The 23,591-nt window shown below is 40.7% G+C and overlaps 1 protein-coding gene across 1 annotated transcript in view; it reads right to left on the minus strand.

Annotated features, from left to right (window-relative positions):
* EPSTI1 (epithelial stromal interaction 1) overlaps positions 1-23,591 on the minus strand; it is a 51,164-nt gene that overhangs the window by 17,691 nt on the left and 9,882 nt on the right. The window contains exons 3-7 of the mRNA XM_072355032.1: positions 22,423-22,481; positions 20,647-20,730; positions 16,899-16,972; positions 16,064-16,147; positions 11,414-11,487 (exon numbers count right to left, since the gene is read on the minus strand). Coding sequence (XP_072211133.1) covers positions 11,414-11,487; positions 16,064-16,147; positions 16,899-16,972; positions 20,647-20,730; positions 22,423-22,481 — 375 coding nt within the window. The remainder of the gene's footprint in view (positions 1-11,413; positions 11,488-16,063; positions 16,148-16,898; positions 16,973-20,646; positions 20,731-22,422; positions 22,482-23,591) is intronic.

A 23,591-nucleotide genomic window follows, 5' to 3' on the forward strand; every position in this document is an offset into this window, starting at 1 on the left:
CTAAAGTTCCATCCAGTTCCAAACCCAATGCCATGGGCAGGGAAACTTCCTAGTAGATCAGATCACTCAAGCCCCATTCAATCCGTCCTTGAATGCTTCCAGGGATGGGACATCCGCAGCTTATCTGGGCAGTCTGTTCTAATGCCTCATCACCTCCACAGTGAAGAATTTCTATCTAATTTCACAGAATCACAGAATCACAGAATTATAGGGGTTGGAAGGGACCTCTAGAGATCATCGAGTCCAACCCCCCTGCCAAAGCAGGCTCCCTACACCACGTCGCACAGGTAGGCGTCCAGGCGTGTCTTGAATATCTCCAGAGAAGGAGACTCCACCACCTCCCTGGGCAGCCTGTTCCAGTGCTCCGTCACCCTCACCGTAAAGAAGTTCTTGCGCACATTCGTGCGGAACTTCCTATGCTGGAGTTTCAGCCCGTTGCCCCTAGTCCTGTCCCCACGCACTACTGAAAAGAGACCAGCCTCGCCACTATAGCTCCCACACCCCAGGTATTTATAAACCTGGATCAAGTCCCCTCTCAGCCTTCTTTTCTCAAGGCTAAACAGACCCAGTTCCCTAAGTCTCTCCTCGTAGGAGAGATGGTCCAGGCCCTTCACCATCTTTGTGGCCCTCCGCTGGACTCTTTCCAAGAGATCCCTGTCTTTTTTGTACTGGGGAGCCCAGAACTGGACACAGTATTCCAGATGAGGCCTCACCAGGGCAGAGTAGAGGGGGAGGATCACCTCCCTTGACCTGCTGGCTACGCTCTTTTTAATGCACCCCAGAATGCCATTGGCCTTTTTGGCTACAAGGGCACACTGCTGGCTCATGGCCAACCTGTCGTCCACCAGGACGCCCAGGTCCCTCTCAGCAGAGCTCCTTTCCAGCAGGTCTTCCCCCAACCTGTACTGGTGTATGCAATTATTTCTACCGAGATGCAAGACTCTACACTTGCTTATGTTAAACCTCATCCGGTTTCTTACTGCCCAGCTCTCCAGCCTGTCCAGGTCTCTCTGAATGGCCGCACAGCCTTCAGGCGTGTCAGCCAATCCTCCCAGCTTCGTGTCATCAGCAAACTTGCTGAGGGTGGCCACTATCCCCTCATCAAGGTCGTTGATGAAGATGTTGAACAAGACTGGACCCAGCACAGACCCCTGGGGGACACCACTAGTCACAGGCCTCCAGCCAGACACCGCACCGCCAACGACAACCCTCTGCACTCTGCCAGTCAGCCAATTCTCGATCCACTTCACCGTCCACTCATCTATCCCATACTTCCTCAGCTTTGTTATAAGGATGTCATGGGGGACCGTATCAAAAGCCTTACTGAAATCAAGGTAGACTACATCTACCGCTCTCCCCCCGTCCACCCAGCTAGTGACATCTTCATAAAAGGCCACCAGGTTGGTCGAGCACGACCTCCCCTTGGTGAACCCATGCTGAGTACTCCTGATAACCTCCTTTTCTCCCAGTTGTCTGGAGATGGCATCCAGCACAAGCTGTTCCATCACCTTCCCTGGGACAGAGGTGAGGCTGACTGGCCTATAATTACCCGGGTCATCCTTCTTGCCCTTTTTGAAGACTGGGGTGACATTGGCCATCCTCCAGTCTTCAGGCACCTCCCCAGTTCTCCAAGACCTTTGAAAAATTACAGAGAGCGGCTTAGCAATAACCTCCGCCAGCTCTCTCAGCACCCGCGGGTGCACCCCATCAGGTCCCATGGATTTATGGACATTAATGTTTCCTAAGCACTCACGGACCACCTCTTCCCTGACTAAAGGGAAATCTCCCATTCCCCAGATTCTCTCATCAACCACCGGGGACTGGGATTCCTGGGGGAGAGCCCTTTCACTAAAGACAGAGGCAAAGAAGGCGTTCAGTATTTCCGCCTTCTCAGCATCCCCCGTAATTTCTAATCTAGATCACCCCTTATACTCTCACTACAATCACTGATAAAAAGTACCTCTTCAGTTTTCTTGTAGGTCCCTTTTAGGTACTAGAAGGCCGTTGCAAGGTCCCACAGAACTTTCTCTTCTCCAAGCTGAACAACCTCAACTCCCTCAGGATCTCTTCATAAGAGAGGTGTTCTGGCCCTCTGACTGTCTTTGTGGCCCTCCTCTGGACCCACTCCAACAGGTCTTTGTCTTTCTAATGTTGGGGCCCCAGAGCTCAATAAAGTATTCCAAGTGGGATCTCACTGCTGTCTATTTGGGTCAAACATACAATGCAAAAAGAATCACAGAATGGCCTGGGTTGGAAGGGGCCATAATGACCATCAAGTTTTATTCCCCCTGCTGTCGGCAGGTTTGCCACCCACGAGATCTGGCTCCCCAAGGCCCTATCCAGCCTGGTCTTGAACTCCTCCAGGAAGGGGGCATGAAAGAAGCAGTTCTGAAAAGCATTCACCTTTGGGGACGTGAATGAGGATATGGATGCCAGCCCCAGTGTCTTCATCCACACAAGAGTTGCACACCATTGCTTGCTAAGCTTATCACTGAAGAGTGTTACTCTCTTTCATAATCAAGATTAAGAAAAAAACCTTTTCTACCTGCAAATAAAGTTCTTGGCTTTAAGCTTGTTTTCCAGACTAACATTAAAAACTTATCAGTTAAAAAGGGCTTTTTGTAATTTCATTACTGCTTCCCAACAAAAGCAGAGGCAGTTCATTCTTTAGCTATGATTGATAAATATTGAAATGCCATGATATAGAAAAATATACCAGCTTTAATGCCTGTGCTTTAAAAAACAGTACAATATTGCTGTATACATCATAAATCTATTTATTCCTCTTGACAATTTTTAAAAAATAATGGACACTTATTACTACTGAAAACAAGACAGCTCCTGAGTTCTTTGTTTACTTAAGCTACAGGATCTCCAGCATTACAGCTCTACCCTGATGAATGTCTACAAGTATGCTGAGAGCCATACAAAAAAAAAAACTATGGAAAAGAAAAAGAAAAAAGAAAAACAAAGTTCAAGCCAGGCAAATCATTGTATTTGTTTCAAAGAGGAGACAACTTGACTGAATAAGATAACAAAAATAGCATCTTGTGCTAAATGACACAGACACGTCAGCTTCCAAATTCATGGTCAGTGAGCAATGTTAAGGTGTTATTTCACCATTTCCTTCCAATTCTGCTGCAAAAATTAAGAACCACACATAATACATACAAAGCATTCGTTTTATCCATCAATATTCATGATATTATTTAAACAATAGCAGGACTCATCTCAAAAACAAAACCTGAAATTTAATTCCATGAAAGACATATCTTTTTGCAACATCAGGAAGCATACCTGCACTTCTCCCCTCACCATATTTAACTAACTGGTTGAGCTTCTCAACTTCATCTACTTTTGCAGAAATTAAGCCTGTTTCTCAACACTGCTGAAGTCTATTTGCAAGAAAATGTGCCCATCATTGAAGTAAAGTCCACAGTAGGTGCACTTTAACTACAGCCTTAAAATTAGGCTGGGTTAGGCCAGGCCCAGAGAGCTAGCAGATCTAATGGAAGAAAACTCAGAGGTCTGTTCCCTTCTCTTGTTCCTTCCTTGGTTAAGACTTTGCCTTTTGTACTGTCAGTGCATCCTGGTCAAGAATTTGCCTTGACCTGCAAGCAGGTCTGGCTGGAAGTAGGGTGTTTGCTGCTTCTCTGTCTCACGACCTAAAAAGCACTATCAGAATTAAACGTTTAAATGAAAGAAATTCCAAAAGTTGACCCAATGATAGAGAGATTACAGCTCATTTTTGCAATTTTCTTGTTGATTCTATGACAGGAAAGTCCAAATAGCAATCCAAACTCTACTACCCCGATATCAGTTGGAGGGACAACGCAGCAGGGCACCAGAAATCAAGAAGGTTCTTGGAGTGTGTTGATAATAACTTCCTCCTCTAAGTGATACAGGAACTCACAAGAAGAGGTGCTATGCTAGGCTTTGAGGACGGATTGGTGAGTAATGTAAAGGGCAGCCTTGGCTTCAGTGACCACAAAATTTGGGAGTTCAAGATCCTTAGGGTGTCAAAGAGGGAGCACAGAAATCTTGCTACTCTGGACTTCAGGAGAGCAGACTTCAGACTCTTCAGGTATCTGCTTGACAAAGTGCCATGGGATAAAGGGGGGCAAAAAAGCTGGTAAGTATTCAAAAAACATCTCCTCTAAGTCCAGAAGCAGTTCATCCTGAGAAAAAGGAAGGCAGGCAAGAAGGCCTCCATGGATCAACAAGATGCTCCTGGACTTACTTAAGTGCAAAAACAAAGTTTGTAGGAAGAGGAACAGGTTACCTGAGAGGACTACAGAGAAGTTGTCTGAGAAGCCAGGGATAGGGTTAGGAAAGCTAAAACCCAGATGGAATTAAATCTAGTCAGGGACATGAAGGGGAACAAGTAAAAAAATCTACAGGTATATTGATAAAAGGAAGGTCAGGAAAGATGTGGGCTCTTTCCAGTGACCTAGTCATGACCTAGTCATGACCTAGTCATGAGAGATCTCTCCATTAGTTCTGAGGGAACTGGCGGATGAAATTGTCAAGCCACTATCCATCATATTTGAAAGGTCATGACAGTCTGGTAAAATTCCCACTGATTGGAAAAGGGGAAACAAAACACCCATTTTCAAGAAGGGAAAAACAGAAGATCCAGGGAACTACAGCCCAACCAGTCTCACCACAGTGCCTGGCAAGATTATGGAGCAGATCCTCCTGAAAGCTCTAATAAGGCACATGGAGAATAAAGATGAGGTGATTGGAGATAAGCACAATGGCTTCACCAAGGTTAAATCATGCCTGACAAACTTCGTGGCCTTTTACGGTACAGTTACAGCATCGGTAGATAAAGGAAGAACAACTGATGTCATCTATCTGGACTTGTGTAAAGCATCTGACACTGTTCTGCATGACATCTGGTCACCAAATTGGAGAAATAAGGATTTAATGAATGGACCACTGTCTGGATAAGGAATTGGCTGGATGGTCACACTCCTGAGAGTTGTGGTCAACTGCTCAATGTCCAAGTGGAGACAGGTGATGAGTGGCATTCCTCAGGGATCAGTGTTGGGATTGATGTTATTTAACATCCTTCTAGGTGACATGGACTGTAGGGCCCCATGTGTTGGCAGATGACATCAATCTGTGTGGCATAGTTGACTAGAGGGAAAGGATGCTATTCAGAGGGACCTGAAGAGGCTTGAAAGGTGGGTCCATGCCAACCTCATGAAGTTCAACAAAGCCAACTTCAAGATCCTGCACCTGGGTCAGGGCAATCCCAAGCACAGATACAGGTTGGGTGCAGAATGGTTTGAGAACAGCCCTGAGAAGACAGATTTGGTAGTGTCAGTTGATGAAAGATTCAACACAAACCAGTGTCAGTGGTATACAATTAGAACTGAAACTAATAAATCAAATAAAATGAGAGTGCCTGAAAGCCAAAGGCCTTACACTAATGCTGTGATGAGAAGGCACCCTCAACAGAGATGAGCCAGATGATCAAAACCAGGAGGTCAAGTGATCTACAAATGGTTTTTATTTATCCCTCTGAGCAGAAATGTTAACAGAACAGAGAACAGCCCTCTGGGGGATGTAGTTCTTATCTTCTGGGATAGGTACCCAGAACTGGAGCATTCACTCCCAGTGCATGTAATGATGTGGAATAGCAATAACAAAAATCATAAAACCATGATAACCAGTAATGTGTGCTTGCAGCCCAGAAGGCCAACAGCATCCTGGGCTACATCAAGAGAAGCGTGACCAGTGGATTGAGGGAAGTAATTCTTCCCCTTTACTCTTTGAAACTTGATGATCTTAAAAGTCCCTTCCAAACCAAACCATCCTATGATTCTGTGACAGAAGAGAAAGTAAATGACAGCTATGTGCAAAGTTGTCAGCATGAGTTGATGGACATTTTTTAGTGCAAGTGTGTGTGGGGACTCTGTTTTGCTGGAAGTTAGCTATATGATGAAAGTCTACAGTGTGATATGACTAACCCATTAAACTCCTGCATCATATCACAGAATCACAGAATCCCCAAGGTTGGAAAAGACCTAAAAGATCATCCAGTCCAACCATTCACCTATTACCAATAGCTCCCACTAAACCATGTCCCTCAACACAACATCCAGTCTTTCCTTGAACACTCCCAGGGTCGGTGACTCCACCACCCCCCTGGGCAGTCCATTCCAGTGCCTCACCACCCTTTCTGAGAAGTAATATTTCCTAGTATCCAGCCTGAATCTCCCCTGCTGCAGCTTGAAACCATTCCCTCTAGTCCTTAAAGCTATATATATATAGATGGCTCTTCCCCATTGCCCTTTTGTGGGAAGAAGGATCGTCCTCTGATTATGTAGTTCACTTGCTTCCCCTTCAAAACCTACATATCAAGTTTCAAGAATTATTCACTGAATTCACTGGGAGTAATGTACAAGTTCGCCAAGCAGGACATGCACAAACCTAATAACAATGATCAAAACTGAGATATCTTTGGCTGGTAGCCAAAGTCCTTGGGCATGGGTTCCCCTTCTAGGGGATAAGGACAAAAAATGTGGCACTTGTTCATTTCAGGTATAAGACTTCAAGAAAGTATAAAAATAGTTTTTAAAAAATAGGAACTTTCTCAGCAGAATTATTTTCATCACTTCCCACTCACACCCAAAACTAATTTTTCCTGTCAACCTACTTGCTTTTTTTGTTTTCCTGACTGAATGAAATAATACTGCTAAGCTATTCTTTCCTCCCACCAACTCATCCAGTGTTCTCAGAAGCTATTTTAGACATCAAGTTCCATTTATTATCTGAAGAAATAAGCATAAATCCAGTTTTAAGGAAAATGCAGTTTTGTATAAGTCTATTGCTTAGATCTTCCATTCTGTGTGCTCCATCTGCATGTGCAATCTGCTTCTACATTTTCAGCCAGCTTGCATGGGCAGATTAATGTATACAATTAGAAAGCAACCTCACAGGCATTCAATAAACTGCCTTCATTATTACACTCAGGAGAGTCCCTTTAGATGTCTATAAAAGTCTAGTTTTCTGCCTGTTAGCTAAATAATTGACAATGCTTAAAATAATCAGGAGCAAATGAACAAAACCAAGACCACTGTGGTGAAAAAAAGCAAACAAAAGATTCTCAAGGCTGCAGACCTTTTTGTGTGAGCTCTCTTTCACTCTCTTTAGCAACCTATATTAAAAGTCTGGTCAGGTTTACATTTGCACTTCTGTGGGGGAAATTTGTTACCAGCCTGCTGTTTGAACCACACATCACAGAGGACTGAAAACTGGCAAGGACACGAGTATTTATCCTGTAAAAATAGAGAAATAAATAAAAATTCTGTTTTGATTCAGGTTTTATTTTCTTGCATTTTATGACTTTTGAGAAAACTGCTTTGGCAGGCAAGTGTATATCAGCTTGGTTTGGTGAAACTCCTGCACTGTTTGGAATACGCACTCAGAGACACTGTGGCAAATCATGATTCCAGCTCCAGATTCTAAGCTGAGTCTATCAAGCGCACACATGTACCAGAGTGCAACAGTGCCAGAAATTTCTACAGGAGGACAACCTTCACAAAAATAGGGAGATAAACATGTAGCAAAAAGAAGGATGAAGCGATACAAAGGCCACCATGTGCTATTAAAAAGAAACCATACATGCTTCTCTCTTTACATAAATCTGTAGACAGCTATTAGAAATGCAGTGGAGTACACACAACACTACAGTTTCTGGGAAATCAAATCTGAATTCAACAAAAGCACCTTATCAGAGAGTTGTGCTAAAACCCTGTGGTGGGATACCCTGCAGTTCAGGCTCAGATTCACATAGTTTGGAAAGAGCACCAACGCAAACCACAGAGAAAAGCAAGCCATGAGGTGGCATTCCTTTAAAAACCTATTTGTTTAAAAAGCAACTTTTTGTGCCCTGAGTAAAGAGGGACATCCTGAAAAGTCCCGGGCCATCTAACCTCCTCTTCATTCCCATTTGGAAATTCTCACTCTGTTCATTCCTCACAAAGATTAGGTGATTGCTAAGGATGGGCTACAAAAGCATTTATTATCTCTTAATACAATCTGATAGAAATACCTTTTCTACTATGGGCCATCAATGTAAAATGCTTCAAAGAAACTATTTCTGAGAATAAAGGAATCTATTTCATATATAAGCTTCCAGCAGAAAATAAGAAGTGAGCATGTGCTTCTTATTTTCTAGATCTGGTACTTGCAGAGGCAGAACTACAGCAACGCTATCACCATAAATAAATTCCCTCAAGTTCTTCTCTTCTTTAAGCGCCAACCATAACAATCTTGCTGTGCAGCAGATCCTCAGACCAAAGTCTGTTCCTGCATGTAGCTCAGACTTTTTATACAAAGCTACTTTAGGACATACTTTGTGTGTTTTGTCCATTTTAGTTGCCTGATAGAGCCTGCATTCACCTGAGACAGAGGAGCTGTTGATCTCAACAGTGAGAGACTTGCAGCCTCTTCCATAATACTCTACATGTGTACCCAGACCTCGTTCTCACAAGACACCAACACTTCATCAAGCAACTGTGATAACACATACAGCTGACTTTCAAGGGACAGTTTTACACAAACAAGCTAAGAAAGGTTTCAGGAGATAGGAAATGCCTGTATTTTGCAGGCAGGGGACAAGGCTGTGGGCAATTTTTCTTTTTGGCATGTGTTCATTTCACATTACAGTCTTTGAGAGGGGATTTCACTAAGAAGTTGATGTTTTTAATAGTGACAGGAATTTCATCTGAAAAAGGATCTTCTGGCCAGCATCATACTTTCTTAAGAGTATGTTAATGACACAGGAACCTTAACTGCTTTTCCAAATCAAACAGAAGTAGCCCTGCATACCAGAGAGGGACTCGTTTAGCTGTACACTGTGTAGGAAGACACAGCTGAATGTGGTGATCAATTTAAAAGGTTTCCCAGCTAATGAGACCACCGGTAGGCATTGATCTCCTCAGGAAACAGTGATGTTGCTGCTACAGATGCTTACAGAGGACAGACTAATAAGGCAGCTTACCTTTTGAAATGGCTCCACAGGCCATGACTTTGCAGAGGTCACTGCTTTATATGCAGCACATGACCCTCCCTGCCCTTCTCCTAGCAAGCAGGGAAAGAGATCAAACTATTTCTGGAAGAGACAGTGAGGAAAGGGGCACAACCTCGTATTTGTTTTGCTGCCAGACATAGGGTCTCAAATGATGGAAGTAATGAATCTCTCTATTTTGCATAGTATGCAAAAGCACACAACTGCTTAAACATTTATCTGCAAACATGTCTCTAATAACTAGCAGTTTATAAATGGAGTTACTTTACAAGATCCAAGATGTCACACAGCATCTTCCTGTTACTACAGGATACTATATTCCAAAACACAAATGTGCAATATGACCTCAACAATATCTGGTGATTAATCCATTGCCCAAGACCCTCCTTCCTCTGCACCCCAGAGGATTTCATTGGGCCACTGAAGGCAGTAATATCATTCTCTACAATATGAAAGGTTTTTGGTTAACCAAAACTGCATTCAGTGTAGGTAGGCTTTCAGTTCACCTCTTTCCGTATCTACATCCATATCCATATTGACACTCCTGGTATAAGTTTAATAAACAGTGTATACAAATAATCTTTTTACAGTCAGACACAAACTGTGATGCAAGTCAGAAAGTTGCCAGCCAGTGCCTTGTCAGTGTAAGCCCCTACACCACCTGGAGATGGACTAATTGCCAACATGAAGATGTATCATTTGAGATTGCTTTTACAAGATCAGGCTTACTTGCAACAGAAAAAGCATCTCAGCAGAATTCTTTTCACCCTAAGGAACAAAAAGTTATAGATGGAAAAGATGAGAGGAAGAGATACATCTCTATTCACAGTTGAAATAAGGCTTAAGGCAAAAAACAGGCTAAATGGGAAGATAACGCTCACAATTCCCATAGATAAGAATATCATAACAGTATCATGTACTGAAAGATCTGATGAGTTTGCAGTTGGGTTATGCTTAAAAAGCATTAAGGTGTTTATGAAAGAATAGACAGAGATACAAAGCTGTGCATGGTCTTCAGCAGTCATAGAATCACAGAATTACTGTGCCTGACCACTCTTTCAGAGAAGTAGTATTTCCTAACATCCAGCCTGAACCTCACCTGGCACAGCTTGAAGCCACTTACTCTAGTCCTATCACCAGTAACATGAGAGAAGAGGCCGACCCCCAGCTCACTACAACCTCCCTTCAGGTAGTTATAGATTGTGATGAGTTTTCCCCTGAGTCTCCTCTTCTCCAGAATGAACAATCCCAGCTCCCTCAGCTGCTCCCTATAAGACTTGTGCTCCAGACCTCTCACAGCTTCCTTGCCCTTCTCTGAACACACTCCAGGGCTTCAGTGTCTTTCTTGCAGTGAGGGGCACAAAACTGAACACAGTACTCGAGGTGTGGCCTCACCAGTGCTGAATACAGATCCTGAGAAATCAAGGTGTGCTGGGGGGAAATCCATGTTGGGATAGAGGACAAACTAAAATACCAGCAGATAAACATTGGCAATATATATTAGGAACGTGTCCTGCCTAAAGACAAACAGAAAGAAATAAAATAAAGATGTCATGCCTTCTTGATCAGTGAGAAAGCTCCAAAACATTTATAGATTAGAGTCTTGGCAGATGATGAAGGAATGGGAGCTTCTAGGATGGGACAAAAGCTGTTCCTCCAAAGGTCACAGAGGCGGAAAGAGCAATCAATCATGTTATAAACAAAGGTGAGTAATTTCAGGAATAGAAGATAAAAAAGGTAAAGGTGACTGAACAGCGTGGTGTGTTAATTATGTGATAGAGTTGGTTTGGATCAGTTAAAAATAAATAGGGCAGAGTGAACTAAGCAGGAACCTCAATGCCAATAGAATTAACTATAAAGAGTTAGGCCATATCTAAATCTTACATTAAGGAGAGATTATTGGAAAACAGATCCTCACAACATATCTCTGCATTAAGCTATAGAACTACGCTAAATAGTTCTCATTTTTTCCCATGTGGCTTAGAATTCTTTACTAGTCACTAAAATACATGGGTGGGTATGTAATCTAGATACTGTTTTGATAATTAGTCTTGGATCGAATATCACATTTTGACTCAGTTAGAGAAAGAAAACACTAAGTCAGTCTATAACCTACAGTTTTCATTTGAAAAGTGCATTTCGAGAAGCTAAGGGAATTTTGCTGAACCAGAGCTCACAGATTAAGGCATGTAGTAGGCTTAGAATATTTCAAGTCAAAAAAGAGGAATGAACAACAGAAGCCAAACCTTTCTTAATCCTCTGATTATTCAAAAGAAAGAAAGAAAGAAACAAACAAAAAAGCCCAAATTCTCAAATTAAAAGAATAAGCAAATGAGTGAATTTAAGGAGGAATGTTCAAATTTTACTTACTGAAATCGATCTTCAAGGAACATCTCTCTTCTTTGCATTTCTTCTTGCCTTTTTTTAATTTCAAGTCTCTCTGCCTACAGCATTAAAAAAAGAAAATGTACTTGAGATTTCTAGTCAGGAAGAAGCAAACACTGACTGTTTCAATTCAAGCATTTCAATACTCTGATTATAAAAAAATTCAGCAGTGGTTGGGTACACAAATGACCAAATCCCAAATAGCTCATAGTAAGTTCAGCAAAAGACCAGAATCAAACAAAAATACACCACTGTCCTGGCAGACAGGTGTGCCCTCACCAGGGGCCTCACAGCTTCTCAGTTCTTGTGCCGCTGTTAGGACCATCTCTTCCAATGACATTGGTTACAGCAAGAAGTGTGAAGGTAAAGGATGAGAAATAGAACACAAAAAATGACCATAATCCTGAAGCACTGGAAACACAGTGGTTCAAGATCATGGACATATGGCTTTCAGGGGCATCACATGCTGGCCAGTCTGAAAAAAATGCTTAGGTAGATGAGACTGGGAGACATTTATGCTTGCTTATCCAGTGTTATTCCACCTTAGGTACCACATGCAGTGCAAGAGTCAACAGAAGTCTTGACACACAGTGCTCCTTGGAAAATCTGAATAACTCACAAACAATCAAGTCCTTTAAGATAAAACTGAACATTTTCCAATTGAAGGGCAATTTGAAATCCCCCTCAGAGGAGCAATAGGTAGCTCAAGTGAAAGTCCAGTCAAAAGGAGGCAAGCCAGGCTTTTTTTGACACATAAGGCATAGACGGGTCCTGTGAGAGAGCAGTCAAAAGGCAGTTCTGTGTATTAAAAGCCACAAATTATAAGTGCTAAGCTATGATATCGGTTTCGATACATCTTGAGAACAAGATCCCACTTTGTGGTTGGTGAGAAGTTGCAAGAAGATTTCCCTGTGGACCATTAGGTGTAAGGTATATCACTCTACAATCTGGGTAAATCCTGATGGAGTTCAAAGAATGAACATCTTTGCTCCTAACCCCCCAGTCAGAGACGAATGATTTTCGGGCAAAAGACTCCTACTTACATGTTCAACTTAACAAGGTAAGAAAAAAAGACAAAAATTCACTGGCATCTATTATTGGCCAGTCAGAGATACCCTCACAGCAGCAGTGGCAGTTCCCATGCTTGATATAATCACTGCCTCAATCATGAAAGCTTTATCTCTGAAAGAGCATTTGACACAAGATCCACCATCGTACTGCATGCCTCTCTTAAAGTTCAAATGCAAAAATCATTGGAGCTACCCTGGTCCAGATTCTAATAGGACAGTGCTATTAACTTTGACAAATGTTATCCTTCATATATCACAGGATCACCCTTAACTCCCACTACACTAAAGAAAAAAGGAAATGTCCTATTTCCTTCCCATCAAAATGTGGCCTGAAGAAAACTCCAGCATATTAAAATGGTGGTGCAATTGCTTCCTAATGTGGAGGCTTACCCTGGGACCCTTGTTTAGGACACATACAAATGATGGGAAATAATGAGATTGCAACATTCTCTAACTAATGACAATCTATCAGTAGAGGTTGCCAAAGCACTCCGCATTTGGCACAACTTTCAAAAACAAAGCCAAGCATGAAACAGCTGTGATACTGAAGGTAAACATGTTGAAAAGCATTAGCAGAAGGTCTGTAAAGTGCCTGGTTTTAACAAATTCCCATAAAAGGCCGTTCATGATGATTAATACAGCCAAATTAAAGAGCACATGATTTGATAAAGAATAAAATTAAATTACAGTATGTTCTAAATAGGATAGGTTCTAAAGATGGCAGGAATGTTACTAGGTAATGTAAGTGCAAAAGTAAGGAAGTTCCATGTGGTAAAATTGCACGGAACATTTTCACTTCAAATCTTCTAATCTTTTCATATTGCCAACATTTAAAATATACAGAGGAAATGCCAAAGGCAGGATAATAGGAACATAGATTGAATGACAGGAAATAGAAATGTGCAGCCCACTGAAGTTAAACTGTTTGATGTATAGCAAAAATACATAAAGTTTAAAAGCCAAGGAACCAAACATCAACTACTTGTTTATTTTCTTGGAAGCTCTGACAGTCTTTTCATCCAAAGGACTCAAAGGAAGTCATGGTTCAATCTGGTTAAGATCTGTCGTGTAAAGGCTAAAAAATGAAACAAAACTGCAGATGCCTGCTCCTAATGAGCGAATAATGCTACTTCTCCTGGATTCCTACACTTTCTGGAGATCAGACACACATCTCAGCAGAAGGAAGAAATACAGAAACAGGAACTCCCCTGCTAACATTATAAAATCTCTGTAAAATTATTTCTGAGAGCACTCTAGCTTGAGGGTAAAGAAAAGGCAAATTTATGCAGTCTGGGGTTACCCTGTGGACAAATCAAACCAGTCCCAGGACGAAATGCCTGATGATGCCTGCAAAAGCAATCCCAAATTCCACTCACCGCTACAGAGACATGCAGATTTCACACAGACTGATCCTATGGAATATAAAATGATGAGGGGAGGACCAACCTTCTGTCTGGGAGATGGAGGGAGGCAAAGTCTATGCCAAGTGTGTTGTTCTTCCATCAGCCAAACTCATGGCCAGTTAAAGAATAGTAGGGACAGGCAGGTGAACTCTTGTACACAGTCACACAGACCTTCCACATTTGAATACTGCTTTGGCAGATGCTCATTTTTTTTATCACACAGATAAAAGAAGAGTAGATGTTGTTTTTCTGTGCAGAACAAGTATTTAAGCATTGACACAAACAACTCTAAGTCTGTTGGGCTTCAGCATTAGTGTTTGTTGGCGAAGTGGTTTTCCAGTTGTGAAAGTTTGAGGGTCTTTGTCAATAAAGTCAGTTAGCCAGTGTGTCCATTCAGACTATTAGACAATTTGTCTTTTGTTGAGCAAAAAGATTGGTCAGCAAGAAGGTTTGTGGAATTGCAGAAAGACCTGCTCTCCAGTGATGCTTTGCAGGTGTGGTAGAATACAAATCTACAGCTACGACAGTAATTTTCTCTCCTTTGGAAACCTGTAGTGCCAATAGAACCAGCTCTTTAAAACTCATTTTCTGTCATATGTAGGTCTCTGGAGCCTTTCATCTGGATGCTGGGTGAGACAGCCAAATCAATGCCTTTTAGAGATTTTCTAGCATGCTTTTCTTATATAGAGTTAACTTTTTAATATATTATTACATTCCAAGAAGGAACTGTAATCAGTTTAATTACTATTATAGAAGACAATCCAAATACACAAATTAAGATTAATTGTGACATTTCATGCTTTATGTTTTGTTTGCTTGCTTTGTGGGTGTAAGTTTATTTGTTCAAATTAAACAGTTTGTTTGGCAAAGAAATTTGCCATGATGTTGCACTCTCTTTTAGAAGAAACTGATAGTTACAGTTTTACTGTCTACAACATCTATAAAGATTTTATAATCTGTGGGTGTGAAGGTAAGAAATTAAAGAGCATGAAAAGAAAACAGATACATCAACATATTTTCTAGGTATAACTACAAATTATTGCAGTCTTGCAACACTCTTCTTGTCCAATGCCCATGGGCAAACAACATATATTTAATAGCTGAATAAAATATAATGAATCCCCGTTCTACCATTGCTATTGCCATTGCTTCTGGAACTATACGTGAATTGGCAACTGGTAATGACATTTTCAGATGTTACTACTTACTGCCCATGGGAGTTATTGTGTATGGGCTTATTACCAAAGACTAATACTAACCACTAAAAGACTGGGAACAGAGTGAGCCTCATCCAGAGGCAATTCAGGTTATTTTTGTTTATGTACCTCCTTGCACACAATCTAGTAGTGATGATTTGGGAATTAACTCTCAGCCTTCAGCTTCCACACAGAAGATCATTTTTATTGTTTTGCAAACCTGAAATCTCCCTTTCCCTCATTACTATTGTACACATCAGTACCATGTTTCTCTTCTCCTTTTTCATTTAAATTCCATGTTAGATTTTCAACCAAGTGCTACTTGGCTTCCACCAAGGAGTAATGATTGAATTTTTCCATGGGCTCATAGAGCACAAGACAATAAATTGTTGTGGGAATAACTTAGAGACAAACAAATGTAAATAAAACTGAAGAATTGAAATGAGCAATCACTAGTGTCAACATATGGCCAGTACTAGCAGGGAAAGGGATCTTACATTTTAGTAACACACTTGAATGTGCAAGCTACATAGGCTGGAGAGGTACCAGTATTTTAAGGGGTGTTCAGCACAATGCAGTTAGACTATAATAACCTTTTCATACTTTGAATACATTTTGCACCACGACAGGCTGAATTTTCTTTTATTCTTCATGTACACAGGCAATCAAGGATTACTCTGTGCCACTTGTCACAGCCAAATCTTACAGCGAGAGCTTATGCCAAAATCAGTCTTATAAGCTGTATCAATATTCACAGTGCTTATCCTGACCCTAGTGCTCTCTAACTCTTCAGGTTGAGTGCAACCAAATTGCTGAGTTTCTGATGAGCCAAAGGAAGTCACAAACCTAAAAGAATGTTAGGCCACATATTCTGGATTTCCTAACTGTATGATGTTATTTACGATGACCATTTCATTTAATGAGCATCTGCTATATGGTTCCAGATCTCTAGTAACCATGCTTTACCTTTTCTCTCTGAACTGCTTTCTTTTTCAGGATTTCAGCTTCTTCAGCTGCTTTTCTTGCTTTCACATATTCTTCCCTCTTGTGCTATGTGACATAAATACAAAAAAAATATTTCACGTATGTACATAAAAAGAATACATAAGGTAATTTCACTTGACACTTGTGTTTCATAGAATCATAGAAAGGCTTGAGTTGGAAGGGACCTCAAGGATCATCAAGCTCCAACCCCCTTGTCATAGGCAGGGCCACCAACCTGCACATTTAATACTAGATCAGAGTTTCCAGAAACACTTTCCAAAGTGTTTGATCAAAGGGTTCCCGAATTTCTTCTTAAAATGAGACACTGAATAAGACAGACTGTGCAACCGTTACTTCAAATATTAGTTTTAGGAAGGCTAAGAAATCTGGCACTGATAAATGGTCACCCATGCAAAGAATACACAGATGTCTGGTAACTTACAAGCATTTATAACTTTTATAACAGGAACTACTATGTACTTACAGCACTGAATGAGGGAGATGCATTGATTAATTGAAATCAAGCAAAATTGTAGGCAGCATGCTGGAAGATATAGAGGGGTAAGCAAGTGGCTTTGCAATTGCACTGGTTATCATTTTAGATATGATCTGCGATATGGCTTGCTACATATTTATGGACAGATTTCTTATTTTCTTTGGTGTGGATCATTTGTTTCTAGTTTTCTGCAGCTCTCTTTAGGTTTCATGACTTTCTTCTGTTGAGCAGCTGTGAGTTTATTTTATAGTCATGTGAAACAGCTCATGAAAGGTTGTTTTTTTTTTAATTTTTAAAGTAAACAAATTTATTCTTACTGACCTTTTGTTGGTATTTAGATTGCATGAACATCATCTGCTGCTTTTGCCTTGCTTGAGCCTCTGATTCTTTTCCACCTTAAAAACAAAGTGCGAATTGCATTTTGCACAAGTATTTAAAGTTAAAATGTCAATCATTTCACAACAGAGCAATATAGCAGTTTGAATGCACTGATATACAGAACATTTTTCATAATTACAGGCACTGTCTGACATTAAAGAGAACAGGCACGAGACCTTTTTGATCACTGTAGCCATCCGTCAAAAGCACAAGCTTACTATTTGCAGAGCATCCACTGTATCATCCACTCTACTAGCAAATATATCCTTCTGCCTATGACCGGTTTACTAAGAAACTATTTGATTTTCAGAAGATCTATCTTCTGCTTTGCAGATGAGTCTTGATTTTCAGACCTAGCTCACCCCACCTTTGCTCAGTTTCTCACGCATGCATATAGAGTCAGAAACTTTATTGCCAAAAAGATTCTGCCTTATCATATTTAGGGGCATGGAGATTCTGACAACTGTAATGGGATGCTATCTTTTGAATATCTTTTTAGCAATATCTTGAGGCTTGAGGGAGAATCCCCTTTCTGAAATGGTAGTAAAACCTTTTCCCACCAACCTGATATTCATAATCAGTTAACAGAAGCTCTTTCCAAAGGCATATGCTCTGTTCTGAGAACATCTAAATCTCCAGTCATGATGTTCAGTCTTCAATTATAAAATAAATTAAAAATAATAAAAAAAAAAAAAAGATAAAAGAACAAATAGAAATTGATAGAGCATAAGGGATGGATGGAGTGATTTTGTTTCAATTATTCCGCTTTATTATTTTCCAAGGTATTTTCTTGCCTTAGGAAAGCAAGTAATTTATTCCCAGGGTTGCTGGAAACACACAAACAAACAGAAAATAAACAAGAGCAGCCCCCACCTCATTCTGAGGACGAGGGCTGTATTTTCACCTACTGATTTCCTGTGGAATTCCCCCCTTGTAACTACTAATTCAATAGAATCAGCCAGACCAATCTGTCCTGAAATGTTAAGAAAACCATACTAGATCCTTCAGGATGGCTCATCCTAGACTGAGTAGCAGTAGCATTCTCCAGTTGTGTGCTTTTGTGAGGTTCAATAAATGGAAGATCACTCCCCTAAGTGTGGAAACATTCCTGTGCATACAACAAACTCCATAGAAGTGTACATTCAATAAAGAATTTCCATGCAGAATACAAGCAACAAGCTTACAGTAGCAACAAGCATGCAGTTGGCACTGTAGAGTGTCTCATCTTCAGGTGCAGGAAGTAAAATTGCTATTATACAAATTTGGAAAACTTCTGGATGCTCGGTATTTCTTTCTCACCTGTTATTGGCAACATTAAACACACTTGTATTCATTGTGTGGTTCTGCATGTACTGCCGGGCATCAGCTCTAAATAAGTATTTTACTTAAGATTATCAGCCACTGCCTACAGCCTTTCAGACAAGTTTAATTCCTTTAAGTTGGCTTGACTCTAATATATCAAATGTTTCACTGAAGTCAGAATATGTTATGATTGGCTTTGTATAATATGATGGGAGAGGAGCAATTGCATTTACTAAGCATAATCTGTTTCTCCACTTACTGGTCATGAAAGAGGGTGGCACTTGCATCATACATTGCTCTCATCCTTTCATGGCACCTGAAAGTTTGCCAGTCTAATACTAAAGAGTTGAAATCCAGAATACTTATTTATCAATGGAAAGCATGAATATTAAGAAACTTCAAGAATTCTCTGGTGATTTCAACTAGATGAGTATTATCACTTTGAGAAAATAACATAATTTTTTTAACTTAATGAGTTAACCTGCAGTTGTGAAATCAGAGTTGCTACTTACTTACTTTTTTTCTCCTTCTTTGAGTTCTCTGTTTCAAATTTGTTCCTCTGGGTATCCTAACATCTAATAATCCTTGCACTTTACCTCTTTCCAGAGGCACTGTACATAGTGCATGTGTCTCAGTCTCCAAGGGTCTTTCTAAGTGGCAGCCAGACAGTGACTGAAGAGCTCATATAGCCTCCTTGAATTCTTTCAGAAGCTTTTTGCTTTCTTTCCCCAGAATATTTTCAAATGTGGTGAAATCATAGGAAGTTAATACTCCCCATATCCTTAGCCACTGCAGCTTTTCTGCTATGCCCCCTGTCACACAGTCAATCTGTACACTTTCTGAATGGACACCACACATAGACTTTCTTTATTCAGATTTCTCTTTCTTCAGCAGTGAGCTTTGTGGTCTCCTTGGGACACAAACAGATCTTCTAGGAGCTGCTCATAGGTGGGAAGCAGCTGTTATGCATTAACACATAGTCCACATCTGGCCACATGACTGCATGGGGAACACATCATGACACCAACCTGAAAGGTAGGTTTCTCTGCCAACAGATGGGACTCACACTGCAGGGTAAAATAAATGTGGGACTAATGTCATCTTAATCCCAGAAACAAAGCTGTGCTGTGGAGTCAGTTAAGTTTCTCCAACTCCCACCTTGTAACAACTTTTGTATGCAGAAAATCACCCTGAACTAATCTTGGGTAGCACGACAAAGAACACACTTAATTCCCAGGAAGCTGAGACAGAAAATGGCCTGTATTGCAGTCCCCCAAATACCCTATGCCATCCAAGAGAAGGAAGAGGAGCTCTATGTTTACAAAACTAATGAAGGCATCACTATAATCATTGACTTTGTCACAGTGAATGTTGTCTCATTTCTACTAGTGGTGGCCTTCAAGATTATCCCTCTTTTCTGCCCAGCTCCTTGCCATGTTCTATGCAGATGATGCTTTCAAGTTTTGTCTTTGTCAGCAAGTTTTATCAGATCTCTTCTACTTTCTGTGCTAAAGATATTAAAAGAAGATAGGTCTGAACACTGATACTTGAAAGGCATTTCTATTAACCTTCTTGCTTCAGCACACCATGCTGTCCTATTCCATGTAAAAGACTGGGGATGGGTTATTTTAAATCTTTTTTAAAAAAACTAACTGCCAGAAAGGACTACATTAAATGTTTTATAGTGGTTACAATCAAAAAGATCTACTACAGCTCCTCTCACTTGTCAAGAAAAAAAGCAGTTGGTTATTGTACCAAATGCATCAGTTCAATTAGCATGACCTAAGCTCATGCAGCTTTTTATCCTGTTTTTCACTTACCTACCTCTTTAGATATTTTTAAAAGAAATTAGTAACAGAGAGCTTTGTGCACATGCAGCCTGCAAAAGCCTGAAGCTGCAGGGATCACTTTTGCCTTCTCAAGAGCCAGCATGAGTATTGACCCTAAACCAGGAAGAGTATTTTTATAGGTAACCAGAGGGTCTCCAGTACATGCTGTCCACCTGCACACTAATGCCATATGTGCATCACCCATGAGACATCAACCAGACAGTGTTCCCAGCAGGCAGGCTCATCAACTCTTTTTTTCCCAAATGTAAGTACAGATTTTCTACAATAATGTTGACAGATTTGAGTGACATTCTGTGCTGTTTTGCTTCAGAAACATCTTCATTGCCATGACCATCAAAAAGGACAGAGAGTAGACAGCAGGCTCAAGTCAACCCTTATTGACACTGAATCTCATTAATAAGTAGCATGTGAGAAAAACAGTGAAAGATGTCTTATGTACTAAAAGACATATATGGTATATATATTATAGAGAATAAATAAATAAATAAATAAATAAATATTGATTTTGCAGTTCACAATAGCTGATTTACACGTCTTACCCAGTCTCTGTGGAGGCAACTTAATTGGTCCTGGCCTGTGCTTTTCTTTCCACTGCTCCAGGTCATCTAGTTCTTTCTTAGCAACTGAGAGGGTACAAAAAGAAACGAATACATGGAAGTCAGAAGCCATCCTAAAAAACAGGTAGTATTAGCCGTGTGGAGCAATTAGAACTCATCCATGACAGTCACTCTTGTTCTATGGAATGCAGACAACCCTGCAACAGGTTACAGACACTGGGGAAGTGAACATTTTTGTGAACCGTGTGATAAGAACAGTCCATGTTTCTTGAAGTCGTGTTTCTTAAATAAGAATGGGCAGTATGCATGGTTCAATTACAAACTGTCCACAAGCAAGTTGAGTGGCAGTCTCCCAGTGTGGTCAGTGGGAATGTAGTCAGTATGGCTGGTAGTGTTTGGAGGCTTTTGGAGTCAACGCTATGGAATGGCTGGTTGATTAAATTGCTCTAAAGAATCAACTGACAGAGAAAAAGGCGATTTCTTTCAACAGTAAATCCCAAAAAGACTATGGAACTAAGATCTTCATTTTAGAGTAGGACCTCAGTTGTTCAGTCCTATTAACCACATGAACTATATTTTCTAATGCCAAGCTACAGCAAACAAATGCTCTAAAAGGATAACGCCAGGCCACGGGCTCTATAGAGCCCAAAGACTGACACCAGCTTCTCATTCCACCTCTAAAAAAAGCCCTTAGATAGAGACTGGATTCAGCGAGGCCTCATTTTCTGCTACTCCCTAAGGCAGAAGAACGTTGCTTGCTTGAGACCTTTCACATTGGCAGCACAGAGTGAAAGCAGACCTTTATTGAAGCAACAGTACCTACACTCTTCAAGTCAGTCAGCTCTAAGATGATCTGCTTTTATTCCTCCTTCCAGAGGATTATGGTTTGGTTCAGAGGAAGCTCATTTTCTTTTTTGCAGTGAAAGGAAGCCCTGCTCCACACTAGCCTGCCAACAAATCATTTCAGCCAAACTCACAGTCTTTAAGAAGAAATGCTTTAATTGCATTATTTCCTTGAGGGCTCAAAATGTGAGGAGTGCTGACTGACACTCCCTAGCTGTCATATTCTACACAGATAAACAACAAGGAGTGCAGGATGGCAATATTTGGTCAGGTCTGCACACAGAATTTATTTCATGGCTCTTTCATAACAAGTTTGGCCAATGAAAACTTTTTAACACATCTTTGTGGTACAGTTGTGGGGTGTTCCTGCTTACCTACTTTCAGCAGTAAGACTTGAAGCCAAGTAACACTGACCTTGTATAACTACAAATAATTTGCCATCTCAAATCCTCCTCACCTTCATTAAAAGACCCGCATACAACCTTTAAACAGGGATTCAAGAACCAACAGATAGCATGGTTCTTGTTCCTTTAGCTTCCATGTGAGAACACTTTCACACGTGTATTTTGATTCTTCCTCCCTATAACCTAACAAGTCTTCAAAGCTAAATCCAATCCTGCTAATGTAGTTTTGAGCTAATTTCGGATGAGAATTGAACAAGACAGTTTGAGTAGCAACAGCACTGCTATTACCACAAACCTCTTCCTGAAGAAGCCTTACTTTGAGTGAAGTTGAGTCAGATTAGACTTTAATCTTAAGAAAAGCCTACAGGGAGATGCTCATAGTCTTGACTTTACATTCATTGCTGCACACACAGAAGTACTGAAAAGTCGAGGATTAAAGTTGCAAGGGCAATAAAGCACAGAAAAGCTAAACTTATTCAAGGAAACACAATGTACGAGAAACTCAACTTACTTCGCTGCAACTGATTTCTTCTGGTTTCATTTGGAGTTATCAAGACATACGAGTTGACACTAGAATGAAAGAAAACATTCTTATTATTCTTGTCTACAAAAACAAAACAACCATCAAAACAAATAACTACTGTAAGAGGTTCCTTTGTCAGTGAGGTTGGTGCTCTGCTTTTGTAGCAAACATCATCATATCAAAACCAGCGTTTACTTTGATTCAGCTCCTCAAGAATATATTTGGATTTAACAGCAAACACCAAAGATAACATTTTAAGAAACTTCTAGCATAGTTTTTACTTTTCTTATTAAAGTCTCACTCTAGACGTCAGACTTCAGATCTCAGCCATTACAAACCAAATGGCTTCCTCAAGCCAAGAAATCTTTCATAGAGGACTACTTCCTCAGAATGGCTATCAGTGCCTTCCAGCATAGGCTGCTCAAGCACAGAGGAAGACTACAATCTATAGGGAAGAGCATTTGTGTTAGCTGCCCCACCCCATACCTTGAAGGCACTTGGGATCTCATGCATTTAGCAAGTCTGTCAAAGAGTTGTAAAAGGTGTGCACAAAGTCCTGTTCTTTGTCATGGTCTTAGGTGACTTGCTGCCAGATCAAGCCTCGGTTTCCTTGTCAGACTTGTGTTTGTCTGGCACCGGGAATTCTTTGGGTATATTTATTTTACTGTCATACCTAAGGTGTAACTCACTGAACAAGGGCAGAGGCCCTGCTTTGTTAGGCTGAATTCAAAACACAGTTACTGACTCAAAGAGCTATCAATCTAATGTGACAACAAAGAAACAGGACAGGCTTTGGAGTGTATTAGAGACTGGAGGTGATGAAATGAGTGATGAAAACATGTCAGTTCCACTTGGAGGAAATGTTTTTTATCTACGCAGTATATTGTGTGGATAGAAGTATACACTGTCAGTGCTCCAGTTCAGCAAAAGCAAAACCTCAAGGGTGCAGATTCACCAGGCCTGCATGGAGCAGTGGTTGCTCCACGCAGCAGAGTACACTCACATCTCTACAGTATTCAGCATGGTTTTATCTGCACTGGTATTTTATTTCATGTTATCACGGGGAAGGCAGAAGAATAAGAGCAGAAAACAAAGAATAATGAGGGATGAAGACTGAGCCCTTTAAAAGAGAAAAGGGCCACGGGGGGTGGCTAGAG

This window comes from Excalfactoria chinensis, chromosome 1, assembly GCF_039878825.1.
Source record: "Excalfactoria chinensis isolate bCotChi1 chromosome 1, bCotChi1.hap2, whole genome shotgun sequence".
NCBI classification, from domain to species: Eukaryota; Metazoa; Chordata; class Aves; order Galliformes; family Phasianidae; genus Excalfactoria; species Excalfactoria chinensis.